This window comes from Octopus sinensis, linkage group LG8 (assembly GCF_006345805.1).
Source record: "Octopus sinensis linkage group LG8, ASM634580v1, whole genome shotgun sequence".
NCBI lineage: Eukaryota > Metazoa > Mollusca > Cephalopoda > Octopoda > Octopodidae > Octopus > Octopus sinensis.
The window spans coordinates 70,110,989-70,128,437 of NC_043004.1; the positions used below are offsets into that span (position 1 = coordinate 70,110,989).

General features: G+C 39.2%; 1 protein-coding gene across 2 annotated transcripts in view; it reads left to right on the plus strand.

The window, feature by feature from the left end:
• Positions 1 to 16,949, plus strand: part of LOC115215042 — a 42,200-nt gene extending 25,251 nt beyond the window's left edge. For both annotated transcript variants that reach the window (XM_036505442.1, XM_029784176.2), the window contains exons 4-5: positions 6,604 to 6,823; positions 16,109 to 16,949. In XM_036505442.1, coding sequence (XP_036361335.1) covers positions 6,604 to 6,823; positions 16,109 to 16,912 — 1,024 coding nt within the window. In that variant the 3' untranslated portion in view covers positions 16,913 to 16,949. The remainder of the gene's footprint in view (positions 1 to 6,603; positions 6,824 to 16,108) is intronic.
• Positions 16,950 to 17,449: the final 500 nt, after the last annotated feature.

Sequence of the window (17,449 nt, forward strand, 5' to 3'; positions counted from 1 at the left end):
GGAGGTTTTCGGAGGCTGGTGAGAAAGTACTCTGACTCGTCATGGCCTTTTAAAGGTGAACTTTATGAAGGCTAATTTATTAAAGGTAATATATAAATGTAATATAATATGTATATAAATATATGAATGAAGTGTTTAATGTTTAAGAATGAAATGAAGAAAGTGCAATAATAACGTTCACACTCACTGATGGTCTCTCTCAGTAACTGCCTTTAGCTTATGGAATTCTTGTATTTATAACTGTTGAAAAGCAGTCAGAAGGATAGACATATTGTTGAGACAAGTGATTTCATTGGAGGTCTGTTATCTCCATTCCGGCTCCTGGTGGCCTAGAAGAGGTTTGAAGGCTCAAGTGGCAAAGACACTTTGACCTCTTTGAAAGACTGATAGATCTGTCATTTTAATGAATTTTAATTACCTTTTTCTGATGATATCTGAAAAGAAACAGCAACTTTAGCAAAACATATTAACCAACACTAATAATAAATAAAAAAGAAACAAAAAAAAAGCTTTTGACGGTTTTATAGATATTTCAAAATTATGATGCTATGATGCTAGGTGTTTCCATTATTTTGTCCAACCCATGTATATATACATATATTTTTATGCACACACACACATACACATACACACAGAGGAAGTGAGAATGAAAGAGATAGATAGATAGATAGAGAGAGAGAGAGAGAGAGAGAGAGAGAGAGAGAGAGAGAGAGAGAGAGAGAAAGATAGTTAAACAGACAGAGACAGAAATCACTAATAGTCATTCAACTGACTGAGATAAACAGACAGCCTATGGAAAGAAAGGATATTAAATGATGACGATGATGAGAATGATGATATATTAATACATATATGTTTGCAAATATTGTTGTTACCCTTTGTTGCATAAACATGGCAGTATTCAAAATTGTATGAAGTGAATTTGACCATTTTAATATGTCTTTTTTATTTGAATACTCTTTACTCTTTTACTTGTTTCAGTCATTTGACTGCAGCCATGCTGGAGCACCGCCTTTAGTCGAGCAAATCGACCCCGGGACTTATTCTTTTGTAAGCCCAGTACTTATTCTATCGGTCTCTTTTGTCGAACCGCTAAGTGACGGGGACGTAAACACACCAGCATCGGTTGTCAAGCAATGCTAGGGGGACAAACACAGACACACAAACACACACACACACATACACATATATACATATATATATATATACATATATACGACGGGCTTCTTTCAGTTTCCGTCTACCAAATCCACTCACAAGGCATTGGTTGGCCCGGGGCTATAGTAGAAGACACTTGCCCAAGGTGCCACGGAGTGGGGACAGAACCCGGAACCATGTGGTTGGTAAGCAAGCTACTTACCACACAGCCACTCCTGCACCTAATCTTTATACTTTTTCATTGATTTCTATGTCACTGCTTTTTCTGAGAGCAAAGCTGTATTGCATGTCATTGAGGATTTTTATGGTCAGAATGATGTCATCGTCTTCATTGTTTAACATCTTCCTTCCATGCTGGCATGGGTTGGACGGTTTGACAGGAGCTGGCCAGGCAGGAACCTGTGCCATGCTTCTGTGTCTGTTTTGGCAGGGTTTTCACAGCTGGATGCCCTTCCCAACACCAACCACTCCACAGAGTGCGCTGAGTGCTTTTTACATGGCACTCGCACAGGCGAGGTTAGTTTTGCTGTGGTTTTTGCAGCTGGATGCCCTTCACATTCCCGTTTGTTGGACAGGTTTTGTTAAAATAGAACTGCCAGACTTGTCTGGCACCTGTGCAGGTGGCACGTAAAAGCACCCACTACACTCATGGAGTGGTTGGCGTTAGGAAGGGCATCCAGCCATAGAAACATTGCCAGATCAGACTGGGCCTGGTGCAGCCTTCTGGCTTCGCAGACTCCAGTTGCACCATCCAACCCATGCCAGCATGGAAAGCGGACGCTAAACGATAATAATGATGATGATGAGAACAGTAATAACGATATAATCAAAACTAGTTAAAGGATACACCTTTAAAAATGGATCGGTCCTTTCAATTAATGGTCTTAAGCATGCAATGAACAAAATAAACAAAACAAATGAATTCAATATAAATTCAATTAGTACATTAAAGTTAAAATTAAAATTTTCATGCTACATTACTCTTTTTCTCTTTTACTCTTTTACTTGTTTCAGTCATTTGACTGCGGCCATGCTGGAGCACCGCCTTTAATCGAGCAACCCGACACCAGGACTTATTCTTTTGTAAGCCCAGTATTTATTCTATCGGTCTCTTTTGCCGAACCGCTAAGTAACGGGGACATAAACACACCAGCATCGGTTATCAAGCAATGCTAGGGGGACAAACACAGACACACAAACACACACACGCATATATATACATATATACGACAGGCTTCTTTCAGTTTCCGTCTACCAAATCCACTCACAAGGCTTTGGTCGGCCCAAGGCTATAGTAGAAGACACTTGCCCAAGGTGCCACGCAGTGGGAATGAACCCGGAACCATGTGGCTGGTAAACAAGCTACTTACCACACAGCCACTCCTGCGCCTATAATATATATATATTATATAAATATTTTACAAAAGTATATATCCATACTAGATATATATACATATATACATCAAAATACACAGATGCATGCACACACTACATACATATACAGGCATATATATGTAAGATATAAATATACGCACAAATACACTTATATACATGTACATATATGCATGCAACCGTGCCCGCATACGAAAATCTCATGGTGTATACATATAGAAGTTATAACAAACAAGATAGATGGGAAAATATATTTTAAACGGAGTGAGTGGGTAAGGAAAAGGAAGGATCCTAAACGTAACAGCTAGGGAAGGAAAGAGGTAAGGAAGGTGGGGGGGAGAAGAGGAACGTATTGTTAAAGGACTCTATCAAAGTAATGAATAGGGAGAGAAAGGATTCTTCGCATAAGGAAAGAAAAAAGAAAGATAGGTAGTGGAATATGTGTAACAAACGTGCACAAATTAAAAGTACATATATATGTGTATACAAAAGCGTATATTAGCATAAATACACATATAAGATCATAGGCGCAGGAGTGGCTGTGTGGTAAGTAGCTTGCTTACCAACCACATGGTTCCGGGTTCAGTCCCACTGCGTGGCATCTTGGGCAAGTGTCTTCTGCCAATGCCTTGTGAGCGGATTTGGTAGATGGAAACTGAAAGAAGCCTGTCATATATATATGTATATATATATATATATATATATATATGTGTGTGTGTGTGTTTGTTTGTGTGTCTGTGTTTGTCTCCCTAGCATTGCTTGACAACTGATGCTGGTGTGTTTACGTCCCCATCACTTAGCGGTTCGGCAAAAGGAACTGATAGAATAAGTACTGGGCTTACAAAGAATAAGTCCCGGGGTTGATTTGCTCGACTAAAGGCGGTGCTCCAGCATGGCCGCAGTCAAATGACTGAAACAAGTAAAAGAGAAAAGAGTAAGAGTATATAAATATATGGAAATATGCATGTAAATACACATCCATACAAATATAAGTGTATACATGCATACACATACATCCATGTATGTATGTGCACAAGTGTAAACATACACGCTTACTTACACATATACATAGATGCACACATACGAATACATATGCATGGTAACAATACAGACATCCACATAAAAATATATCTAGGTCCTGATGTATATATACAAACAACTTTTTTTTTAAATTGCTGAGTGTATAATAATAAAATTGGATAAAAGACATGCAGAATAGAACACCATATATCGAAATATCTATAAACTTAATGATTAAATGGGTTTGTAAAATATTGAGTTGTCCGGAAAGTTCCTGCTGATTATTAAAGGAAAGAAAAAGGTCAATAAATACTTGTCATTACATTTTTAATCAACCAAATACGAACCATTTTGTTGCACAATGCATCTCCATCTTTCCTTCAACTTGAAAATGCCCTCTTCCCAGAATTGAGGTGGTTTCGTGGCAAAGAATTTATCAAGGTATCTTTTTACGTCATCCAAGGAATTGAAATCTTTACCATTAAGTCTATTCTGCAGAGACCTGAATAAGTGGAAATCCGAAGGAGCAATATCTGGTGAATATGAAGGGTGGGGTAACACATCCCAGCCGAGCTGCAGCAATTTTTGTCTGGTTCCCAAAGCATCAAGTGCCAAAAATGAACTTTCTTATCTTCCAGTTTAAAGGGGTACAGAATTAACACAGGTTATGGGAACATAAACCTTCTTCCACGAAAAGATAGCTTAAACTGTGCTCTAAATGGAGGTGTAGTCAAATCTTATTTTATGGACTCAACGATGTTCTAAAATAAGTCGAAAGGTAAGCTACTATAAATCGGCACGAACATTCCGGACAACCCAATACAATAAAATAAAATGATAATAAAAATGATAAAAATAAAATCTTGAACATGAAAATAATATATACATATAACAGTCAAAGGTTGTCTTAAGAAATATACTCTTTTACAATTTTACTTGTTTCTGTCATTTGACTGTGGCCATGCTGGAGCACCACCTTTAGTTGAGCAAATTGACCCCAGGACTTATTCTGTGGAAGCCTAGTACTTATTCTATCGTTCTCTTTTGCCGAACTGCTAAGTTACAGGGATGTAAACACACTAGCGTCAGTTGTCAATCGATGTTAGGGGAGAGAAACACAGGCCCACAAACATATGCACACACATACATATATATATATATATACATATATACGACAGGCTTCTTTCAGTTTCCGTCTACCAAATCCACTCACAAGGCTCTGGTCAGCCCGAGGCTATAATAGAAGACTCTTGCCCTAGGTGTGATGCAGTGGGAATGAACCCAGAACCATGTGGCTGGTATGCAAGCTACTTACCATACAGCCACTCCTGCGCCTAAATGTAGAAATATATACAAAATCTTTGCGATGCGAAATAAGCCATGCATAACAAGATACAAATCCAACAGTGTGGTTGAAAACTAGTTCAAGATTTAAAAAATATGTACTATCCATATGGTATATTGTTAGCTGACATTTAAAATTTTGTTGCATGCCTGCAGGAATTCAAGAGTTCGCATCTTTGATTCAAATAAAATATAGAATTTTTCCAAAAGACATAAATCACATTTGATGGGTTTTCTTTGATTTTATAATAGGATGAATTTATATTGAAATCGTTTATTTTGTTCATTGCATGCTTAAAATCGTTAATTGATAGGATCAATGAAAAAAATCCAATTTTAAAGATGTATCCTTTAACTAGTTTTGATTATATCGTTATTTCTGTTCTAGTTTAACAAAGCCTGTCCGACGAACAGGAACGGGAAACTCTGAGTAACAGCTTTTGTTATATTTCTGCTGCTTTTAAATAAAGCATATTACTCTACCTCTGGTATTTGAGTACTCTATTGTTCCACCTTGTTTTACATTTATGTGCTTACTCCGGTATATGTGTGTGTGAGTGTGTATAATATTTATTTAAAGTATTTCACAAATAAAACTTAACTTAATCAACCCTTTATTTTGTTTGTGTTTTTAACATCCATTGCCCTGTTTTGGTCACCCTATTTATCGTCTCATGTTTCTTCAAGGCCCTGCCCCCCCATGGATCTTTCCACTGTCCTCAGGTGTGTGTATGTGGGGGGGTGATACCACCCACTTTGGGAACCACTGACACATAGGATTTGTCATTGAATTGTCCAGACTGTTTGTTAATGTATGTCTTTGTGTTATTTCATAGATAATAAATAGAATTTGATGAGAGAGAGAGGGGGGAGAAAATGTTTAATGTTGACCTCGTAACATTTTACTCTGACATTTTGCTGCTCTTTTTCTGTTGTACAAACTTACACATACAAATATATATGCCAAATATGTGCATATGATGTGTGTGAGTGTGTGTATATGCATCTGCATATATGCATAGTTTCTATATATATTATATATATATACACACACAGTTTCTTTATATATATATTTATATCTATACATATATACATACATACATACATGTATATATATATATATATATATATATATATATATATATATATAAAGTAGAAACTTATGTGTATGTATGCATATATATATATATATATATATATATATATATATATATATATATATATATAATAGTTATCGCCATACTAATATGGCATTCTTATAAAAATAGAAAAAAGCTGTCCGCTCCACACTACTTGACCTTGTTCGAAGGTTATATGGATACAGTTTGTGTATCAAATAGCTAACTTAAGGCGATGGCCTCATGGAGCTAATAAGCGGACAGCTTTTTTCTTATTTTTATAAAAATGCCATATTAGTATGGCGATAACTATTATTTTCCGGGAACGCTGCCGCTGTTCTCTTTTAGAGAGACTTAGTTATTTTAATATTTCTATTATATATATATATATATATATATATATATATATATATGTGTATATATACGTATACTTACACACACACATATGTATGCATACATGGAAAGTGGACATTAAATGATAGTGATATATGTATATATATTATATACATATCTATGAATGTATGTATAATATATTTGTAATTTAAAAGAAAATTTGTTTTTCCTGTTCCAGAACACAGTATGTGATTGGACTGAATTCAGTGACCCGACATCTCGAGAAGAATTTACTGAGTTTGGTGCTGGTCTGTGGATCAGCACATCCAAAACATATGACAAGACACATCGCAGAGCTCAGTGCCATTCGTGGCTGTCCTGCTGTATCGTTGAAGAATTTAGGATCAACTTTGGCCTCTTCTCTCAATATCAAATCCTGTATAACTATTGGATTCAAGGTAGAAACTCTAAACCTCTGCATGCCTGAGTTTAGGTGTGGAGGGGTTGTGTTTTTGTGTCTCAACATATATCTCCCTTCTGCCTGTGTATCTGGCTGCCTGTCTCTCCTACTCTGTTTCCTCCACTCTGTCTCTTCCTCTCTCTCTCTTCCATCTCTCTCTCCCTTCTCTTTCTCCCCTCTTATTCTCTCTTTTCTACACACACTCTTTTACCTTCTTTGTTTACCTCTGTACATTCTTCATTTGTCCAATTGTGTTTGTCTGGCAACCTGTTTATCTCTGTCAATTGAATAACTATCAGTGATTTTGTCTCTGCTTAACCACTCCTCTTTCTCTCTCTTGTCTCTCTCTCCAACTATTTGTGTGTATAAGTGTCTTCTACTGTAGCCCTTGGTCAGATAAAGCTTTGTGAGTGGATGGTAGATGGCAACTAGAAAGCTAGTTACACACAAACATGTATATCTCTATGTCTGTTTGTTTCTCTTTCTGTATATATATTTCTCTCTCTCCATATATATATAATCATCATTGTCATTTAACTCCTGTTTCCTATGCTGGCGTGGGTTGGACAGTTTGACTGGAGCCGGGCTCCATGTCTCTTTTGGTATTGTTTCTATGGCTTGATGCCCTTCCTAATGCCAACCACAATTTTAATTAAGGTTGACGTTTTCTGAAGCACAGCAAACTGCCAGGAGTCACAGTCCCCTGTCATCCACTTGGTGAGTCCCAACATCTGAAGATCTTTTGTCACCACTTTGTCCCATGTCTTCCTGGATCAATCCCATCCATATCTTCCTTATGTGTTTGTATATGTGTGTATGTATATATATATATATATATATATATATATATATATATATATATATATATGAAAGTAGTTTTAGCGACAGAACCATCCTTAACTCAATCAACATTGAAAGATATTATACCTGACTGAACCATAAAATATTAAATACGATACTTACTATATCTATTCAGAATCCCATACTTTCCATTTTAAAGACAACCCATGTTTCATGACACTATGTCGGTATTGTTGAGATATAAGGTTTCTAGTTTTAATACTCAATTAAATCGACATACTCCCAATCTTCAGGTCTGGATTCTACACATTTATATGTGTGTGTGTGTGTGTGTATGTATATATATATATATATATATATATATATATACATACATGTGCAAGAAAGACATTTGTGCTCGTATGGTCATGTGATGCGTTTGGATGAGAACAGCTGCTTAAAGAAGTGCCAGTCTCTAACTGTGGAGGGAACGTCTGGAAGAGGTCGATCCAGGAAGACATGGGATAAGGTGGTGAAGCATGATCTTTGAATGTGAGGTATTCCTCTCTGTGCCTGTCAAATCTTATGTCCTTGCCAGCTTAATTTAATTCGTCCTTAGTCGAAAGACACCTGTTGTTATGACCTGTTATTTGCATTTGTATTTGTGTAACATTTCTCCATTTTCTTTTCTGTCCTTGTTTTCGTATACATTCACTGCTTTCTTCCAAGGAATCTAATGCTCATAGCTTAGTTTTTCCTTGGGGCGGGCCAGATTGGAGCAATCTCGAGTATAACCAGCTGAAATTGCAAAGATAATCTGGAACTCCACCGAGGAGAGAAAACTCTGAGTGACTCGTCCTTGTTTTCTTTGTATCGTCTGTCTGGATGCTTTGTTGTCCCTTTTTTGTATCACCTAACTGTCTGGATGTCTTGCGTTCTTGTCCCATTTTTGTATTATATATATATATATATATATATGTGTATATATATATATATATACGAGATAACTAGATAGAGAAACAAAGCAAGGTAGGAAGGTAGTTGAATTCACTGAAGTTCATCAGTGCTGTCATTGCAACAAACTTACATAAGACTTTCATCCACATTTACGGGGTTATGTACTCAATTATCTTTGCTGTTAGTATTAGGAATTATTCATATCAATCCCTTTTTAGGGAGGCAGATCAAGAAACAAGATCCAGGGTGTGCAGATCACCCTAGGTCACCAACCCTGACACCTTGATTTCTTTTTATTCCCTGTGGGTGTGTAAGGATTACCTAAGTTTGTAGTCTTTTATGAATTTGACCCAGCCATATTGAGACTCTAAAGGAGATAATCATATATTCCATTTATGATAAAACTAGCAGTATCGCCCGGCGTTGCTCGGGTTTGTAAGGGAAATAACTATATAAGCATTTTTAGAGATGTAAAGTATAATAGCCATCTCAATATGGCTAACCACAAAGGGGGGGGGTGTTACTGTAGCTTTTTACGTTCTGAGATTTAATAATACATTTTTAGAGAGTTACTTCCCTTATATAATAGCAAAAAAATGCATTAAAAATGGGAAAAAATGATGGTAATTTTTTTTTAGATCATAGACTCATTGTAGACACGCGCTAATACCCAGAAGGGCTCGATATGAATCACGACTTTAAGATACCCGGTTTTGGTTAAACTGCACTGCAAAATGTGGGCGTAGTTAAGAGTCTAAATCGTAGGAGACAGACAGCACACAACCTCTCTTTTATATATAAAGATTAGTTTATTAATAACATCAGATGGGTTCAATGTTCGACAGGTGTCTGGCATCAGTTTGTGCATTTGTTGCAATTCTGGATAGGCTTTATGTATGCTTTATCTCTGTTTGTCTCTCTTTATGCACATCGCTTTGTTTGTCATAGTTGTTTGTTGTTCAAAGTGTTTATCTTTCTTCCTTTCTTCCTTCTCTTCTTTCTTTCATTTTTTTCTTTCTCTAAATTTTTTCCTTCCTTCTTTTGATAACTGTGTTATTTCATGTGTCCTGCTCTGTGGCTATTTAGCCCTAGGTCAGTCCTGATCAAACAAATAGAGCTATGATCAAAGCTATTCCAGTTGTGATCATCCCATCCTTTTTTGGACTGAATCAGTCAATGTGTTGTTCCCTTATTTAAAGTTGGTAGTGTATAATTTAACATCCACCTTCCATGCTGGCATGGGTCGGATGGATTCATTGAGGGCTGGCGAGCTAGAAGGCTGCACCAGGCTCCAATCTGATCTGGCAAAAGTTCTACAGCTGGATGCCCTTCCTAACACCAACCACTCTGAGAATGTGGTGGGTGCTTTTATGTGCCACCAGCATGAGGGCCAGTCAGGCGGTACTGGCATCAACCATGCTCAAATGCTGCATTTTATGTGCCACTTGAACAGGAGCAGTTTGGTGGCACTGGCAATGACCGCACTCGAATTGTGTTTTTTACACGCCACCGGCACAGGAGCCAGTCAGGCGATGCTGGCAATGATCACACTCGAATGGTGCTTTTTATGTGCCACTGGCATGGGTGCCAATCAGGTGGTACTCTCATTAGCCAGGACGATTTCACTTGCCTCAAAAGGTCTTCGCAAGCATAGCTTATTGTCCAATGATTGAAGGGTACTCTTAAATAGGCTGGTTATACAGCACTGGCATAGGCCATGGTTAGGGTCTCACTTGGCTTGCCAGGTCTTCTCAAGCACAGCATATTTCCAAAGGTCCCGGTCACTAGTCATTGCCTCGGTAAGGCCCAATGTTCAAAGGTCATACTTCACCACCTCATCCCAGGTCTTCCTGGGTCTACGTCTTCCACAGGTTCCCTCAACTGCTAGTGTGTGACACTTTTTCACACAGCTGTCCTCATTCATTCACAACACATAACCATACCAGTGCAGTCGTCTCTCTTGCACACCACATCTGATGCTTCTTAAGTCCAACTTTTCTCTCAGTGTGCTTAAACTCTGTTGTGTATGCACGCTGACATTACACATCCAGCGGAGCATACTGGCTTCATTCCTTGCAAGCATGTCCTCAGCAGTCACGGCCCATGTTTCACTGCCATGTAGCATGGCTGTTCGCACACGTGTCATTCAGTCTACCTTTTACTCTGAGTGAGAGGTCCTTTGTCACCAGCAGAAGTTGGAACTCTCTGAACTTTGCCCAAGCTATTCTTACTCTAGTAGCTACACTTTCAGAGCATCCACCCCCGCTACTGACTTGGTCACCTAAGTAACAGAAGATATCAACTACTTCTAGTTTTTCCTCTAGGAATGTGACAGAAGCTGTTCTCTGCACATTTTCAGTGTTTATTGCTCCTGAGCATTTGCCACACACAAAAGCTATCTTCCCAGTTAGCCTTCTTTGATAATGCTGCACCTCTTATGTGTCTATAGCTTACACTGGGTACATCTTATGGAGTTTCTACCTACCCCTCTTCAACCTGAAGGGTTTTGTGGTTTGTCTGCTTTCCTACTTATTAAGACTTTGGTTTTTGCTAGGTTGACCCTAAAGCCCTTCAATTCTAATCCTTGCTTCTACACCTGAAACTTCTCCTCTAGTTCTGATAGTGACTCAGCTATTAGAGCAAGGTCATCAGCATAGAGATGCCCCCAGGGGCATCCTGTCTTGAATTCCTCTGTTATTTCCTCGGAGACTACGATGAATAAGATGGGGCTGAGGACTGATCCTTGGTGGACCTCTACCCCTTACCCAGAATTATTTACTGTTGCCAACCCTCACCTTACTGACAACATCCCTGTACATGGCTTGTACAGCTCTCACTAAACACTCATTTATTCCTAGTTTCCTCATCGACCACCATTTAAGGGATCAGGGGACCTTGTCAAAGGCTTTCTCCATGTCAATGAAAGCCAGGTACAGAGGTTTATTTTTGGCTAGGTATTTCTCCTGCAGCTGTCTTACCAGAAATATAGCATCCCTGGCACAAAACGAAACTGCATCTCATCTAGACTGACTCTCTCCCTAATCAGTTGGGCTATTACCCTCTCCATGACTATCATTACCTGATCCAACAACTTGATACCTCTGTAATTATTTGTATCTAATGCATCACCTTTACCTTTGTAGCAGTTGACTATGGTGCTGCTACCCTAGTCATTGGGTATGACTCCTTCATGTATCACTTGGTTGACTCTGTGGGTGACTAGACTATAGCCAACACTGCCAGATATTTTAAGCATCTCTGTGGTGATTCCTGATGGGCCAGGGGCTTTCCCTGTTTTCATACCCTTAATTGCTTTATCTATCAAAGTACTGTCAATTAGGACAGCTGGTCCCTCTGTTGGGTTGACATTCGGCAGACTCTCTTTCTCCCATTTATTCTCTTCATTTAGCAACCTTTCATAGTGGCCTCTCGAAGTCTCTCTCCTTGCAGCCTTGTTAAATGCAAGTGAACTGTCATCCATGTGGACACATTTCTCTTCTATAACATCACAATTCTCTTTCACACTGTCTTGCAACACAAAACAAGTCTTTGGTCCTCATAACACAGAACATTGGCAAATTTTTTCTTATCTGCTTCCGCTCTGGCTAAATAAACCTGTCTCCTAGCTTCCCTTCTGGCAGTCTGATACAATTCCCTGCTACCACTGTTCTTCCAGTCCTTCCATGCTTGTTTCTTTTCCCTAATGGCCCTCTCAAGTACATTGTTCCACCACCACCATGTTATCATGGGTTGAGAAGGGACTTTGCACCATTCACAGATCTGATCAGTGGCCTTCAACAGGTTGTCCTGTAGAAACCTCCAGTTGTCTTCCACATCATGTGATGCTATATCCCCCTCTATTTCGTCAAAAGCTTTGAGTAATATGTCTCTAAATCTCTGTCCATTCACAGGATCCTTAAGCTTCCAGACCCTTCTCCTCCATGCTGGTTGTCTTCTAGGTATCCATTTAGCCTCGATTCTGAGGTCACTAACTACTAATCTATGTTGTGGGGTGCATTCTTCACCTGGGATGGATTTGGCATTTATAAGTAGCCGTGTTTCCTGTTTTCTGGCGAGGATGTAGTCAATGTGACTAATGTATCTCCCAGATCGGTAGGTGAATAGGTGACTGACAGGTTTCCTGAAGTTAGTATTGCAAACCATAAGATCATTTGCATCACAGAACTCCAGCAGCCTGGTTCCCTCCTCATTGCGGGAACCAAAACCATAGCCTCCATGTACACCATGGAAGCCCCCTGCATGTCCAACATGTCCATTGAAGTCACCAACCACAAAGAGAAGGTCCCTGTCATTCGTCAACGAGGTAGTCTGCAAGAGGGTGTCATAAAATCGGTCATTCTGTCCATCAGGTAGCTGCGGCTGAGGGGCATAGGCCGAGATAATGGTTGCTAGCCCATGATGCAGCACTAATCTAATCTTAATATTCTATCACAGACTCTGACTACCTCGATTACCTTATCAACCCATTTCTCTGCCCCCGACCCTGTCAGTGTTCCCTGCCCGGAAAATCTTATATCTATGTTCTTTGCCTGTGAGGAACCTAGCAGAACCTCCTTTCCACCTTACTTCTTGGATGCAGCACAAATCTACACATCTCCGTTCAAGCATCTCAACAATCTCACCAGACCTACCTTTCAGTGTGCCAACCCTGAGGATGTGGGAGGTGTGGGCCCGTGAGACCTTGGGATGGGGGACATCAGCGTCATGTACCTGAAAAGAAAGCTCACATTTGGCAGAACTCATGTACGTATAATAGTCTTCAACCTGCATACACCACACCATCATTATTATGCACTACATGATCACTACCTTACATAGGAGATAAACCTTAAGTAGGGATGTGGGGGGGGGGCATTGAGCCTTTAGAAGTGTTCATGGGAGACATCCGATAGAGGTCAGAGGATGGAGACTCCCGGATGTTTTTAAAAAGTTTCTATTTAACTACCGCCATTACTCAAATGAGATAAATTTTATTCTGTTTGTCACTTATTTTCTGTATATTGTGAGCTGAGGTGAACTACTGCCATGTCTAGCAGATGAATACCATTCACCGAGGATGGCCATAATAGGGTTGAAACCACGTGGTCTTGTGGTCTTGGTAGCTGGAATTGTAGGGTGTTCTCTCCCTGCTTGCAATATATACCAAGTGTGGAATGCACTGAATAACCAACTGGAGGAGGCATCTTCCTGGGGTTAAAATAGCAATAGCATCTGTTCCTGGAGAATGTCCATGTTTAGATGGTGATAGAATTTACCTCTGTTTATAGATTCTGCTTTCATCTCTTATAGAAATTTTCTTAACGAGCTAGTTTGCTTGTCTATATTTTTCTTAATATTATGAGCACCTTGAAGGTCACCTTGTTTTTGTTATTTTTATTGTTGTTGGTGGTATTATTGTAATTTTACTTATAATTTATGCTGCTACCCCTCCCCCACTCTGGCTCCTGGAATCTGACGATACGATTGGTTGAATGAATTGTACAATGTATACCCAGTATTCAGAAAAATCCAACAGGAATTAATTATATTTCACTTGCAGTGCCCATGCATGTCAGTTGCTGAAAAATATTCAACTATATGGCGTAGGAGAGGCTGTGTGGTATGTAGCTAGCTTACAAACCACATGGTTCAGGGTTCAGTCTCACTGCGTGGCACCTTGGGCAAGTGTCTTCTACTATAGCCTCGGATCGACCAAAGCCTTGTGAGTGGATTTGGTAGATGGAAACTGAAAGAAACCCGTCGTATATATATGTATATATATATATTATATATATATATGTGTGTGTATGTGTATATATATATATATATATGTATGTGTGTATATGTTTGTGTGTCTGTGTTTGTTCCCCCAACATCGCTTGACAAATCTATATATATAAAGCTGAAGTTGTCTGTGTGTGGCAGGTTTGGCAGCCTTCAACTAACACTATCTCCTCCGAGACCCTGCGGCACAAGTTGACCAAAATTGAGAGTATGATAGAAGAAGGCTTGCTCTTCCTTCTGTAGAAGACAAAATTCAAATCGGACTATGTTAACACCAAAAATTATTTACATCAAAAAGGTGCTTTTTTTCTATGAAAATCCCTATTTTTTATGAATTTTTGACTGCTGTGTCGCCATTTTTTGGTGTATTTCAACCAGAAAAATGTTCACTTAAAGAGAATAACAAGCTACATAATGCAAAATTTTTACTTTTCAAAAATTCCAATTCTAAAAGGTCGAAACAAACCCAAGCAACACTGGGCGATACTGCTAGAAACAATATAAAAGCACTTATTTACCTGAATTAGGTTTTTACCTGAATTACACTAAACAATCACACACACACACATACAGAGGTTTCTGTCTACTGAATTTACTGACAATGATTTGGTTGGCCTGAGGCTATAGTAGAAGACACTTGCTCTAGGTGCTGTGCAGTGGGAATGAACCCTGAACCATGTCGTTGGGAAGCAAGCTTCTTACCATGCAGCCACACCTGTGCTTATATCATCATCATCATCATCTAGCATCCATTTTCCATGCTAGCATGGGTTGGACGGTTCAACTGGGGTCTGTGAAGCCAGAAGGCTGCACCAGGCCCAGTCTGATCTGGCAGTGTTTCTACGGCTGGATGCCCTTCCTAACGCCAACCACTCCGTGAGTGCAGTGGGTGCTTTTTACGTGCCACCCGCACAGGTGCCAGACGGAGCTGGCAAATGGCCACGGACGGATGGTGCTTTTTGCGTGCCACCGGCACAGGGGCCAGGCGAGGCTGGCAACGGCCACGATCAGATGGTCTATTTTTACGTGCCACCAGCACGGGGGCCAGGCGAGGCTGGCAAAGGCCATGAATGTATAGTGATAAAACAGGCAAAGAAAGGAAGCCGTATAGCTGGGTGGCTGTGGTTGTATCATGTCAATGAGTGAACCTGGGTGTGGTTCTAATATATCCACCCTTGTTTATCATGACTGTTTGGTTAAAGAAAGAAATGTTAAATGAATTATTTGTAAATGAAGAATAGACCATAGGGAAAATAGGTTTCATTCCAAGATCCCAAGTTGTTTTGAGCATTGTTGATGGTTGATGGTTTGTGCTTTGCTGGTCTAACAAATCCATTATCAACTTTCACTCTCCAGGCAATCAAAAAAGAACCAACAAAAAACTTGTCCTCATTTTTCAAAGCAGTTTTAGTTCCAAGAAAGCATGTTACAGTGATAAATAAATCATAGAACATATGGGGGAAGAGGTTTCATTCTGGGACCCCAATTTGTCCTGAGCATTGTGAGTGGTTGTTGGTGTGTGCTTTTGCAGTCCAAGCAGAGCCTTTGATTGCCAACTCATGTTATTAGAGATCAATACATGATAAGCATAACATGTTATCCTGGATCAGTGATGAATGAATCTTCTGTGATAAACGAGGATAGATCTAACAGCCATCCTAGCAATAATTTATAAATGATTGTAATTAATGTAATTACATGTAATTGATTGCTTGTTGATTGATAATTGAAGAATACTTTTTTTTTCCTTTTATTTTTTCAGAAATCAACTGATGGTAAATGTTTCTTCAAGGATTTTATTTCCTCAGTGAAAGCACCAGAAATTCACCTACCGTTTATGACCAACTATGTGGCTCAGCATTCAAATGTACTGACAGAAGTGAATGCCAATAATACAAGTGTCTCTCTGCCTGAAGTCCAACATGGTAATTTGAAATCTTCATCTAAGGGTTCGATCACTAAAGATGAGTCCATGGAGTTGTGTCCAGCTTCATCTCCTCCACCATCTCAGACTTCTAGTACTGCTGCCAAAGATGGATTTTCTCGCTTCTATGTGAGAACGTCTGTAAAAGAGTCAGTAAAAAGCTCCAAACAGAAGGCTTTTGATCCTAGCCTTAATTTCATTTTTCTTGGAGATGATGATGACGACGATGATGATGATGAAGCTGATGACAAAGAATCATTACAGATGATGCTTTGTTTCCGGAACCGAGACAGCAATATTAAAAACACAAAATGGGACGAAATTTTTTTGCCAAAATTTATGCCTGATCATTTATGGAACAAATGTGATGTGAGCACCAAGAAAGATGAAGTGGAAAAGCTCCAGGCCGCAAAGGATAAGAAGAAGATAAAGAAGGAACTGAGTAAAAAGGATAAGATGGTAAAGAAGAAGAAACTTAGTAAGGATATCACAAAAAAAGGACAGTCTCCAATAGAGTACAAGGACACTAACATTCGACGGATTAAAGGGAACAGTGACCGGAAGAAAAGTAAAAAAGTCTCTAAAAAAACTCTTGCAATTGGTACAGACTGTAAAACAGACGGAAAAAACAAAGAAAAATAAAGATACCAAACTAATAAACGATGATGATACTCTTTTACTCTTTTAATTGTTTCAGTCATTTGACTGTGGCCATGCTGGAGCACCACCTTTAGTGGAGCAAATCAACCCCAGGACTTATTCTTTGTAAGCGTAGTACTTATTCTAACAGTCTCTTTTGCCGAACCACTAAGTTACGGGGATGTAAACACACCAGCATCGGTTGTCAAGCGATGTTGGGGGGATAAACACAAACACACACACATATCTATATACATATATACGACGGGCTTCTTTCAGTTTCCGTCTACCAAATCCGCTCACAAGGCTTTGGTCAGTTTGAGGCTATGGTAGAAGACACTTGCCCAAGGTGCCACGCAGTGGGACTGAACCTGGAATCATGTGGTTGGTAAGAAAGCTACTTACCACACAGCCTCTCCTACGCCTATTAAATAATAAAAATAATAATAATCCTTTTTATTATAGGTACGAGGCCTGATATTTTGTGGGAGGGGCTGGTTGATTGCATTGATCCCAGTGCTTGACTGGTACTTATTTAAT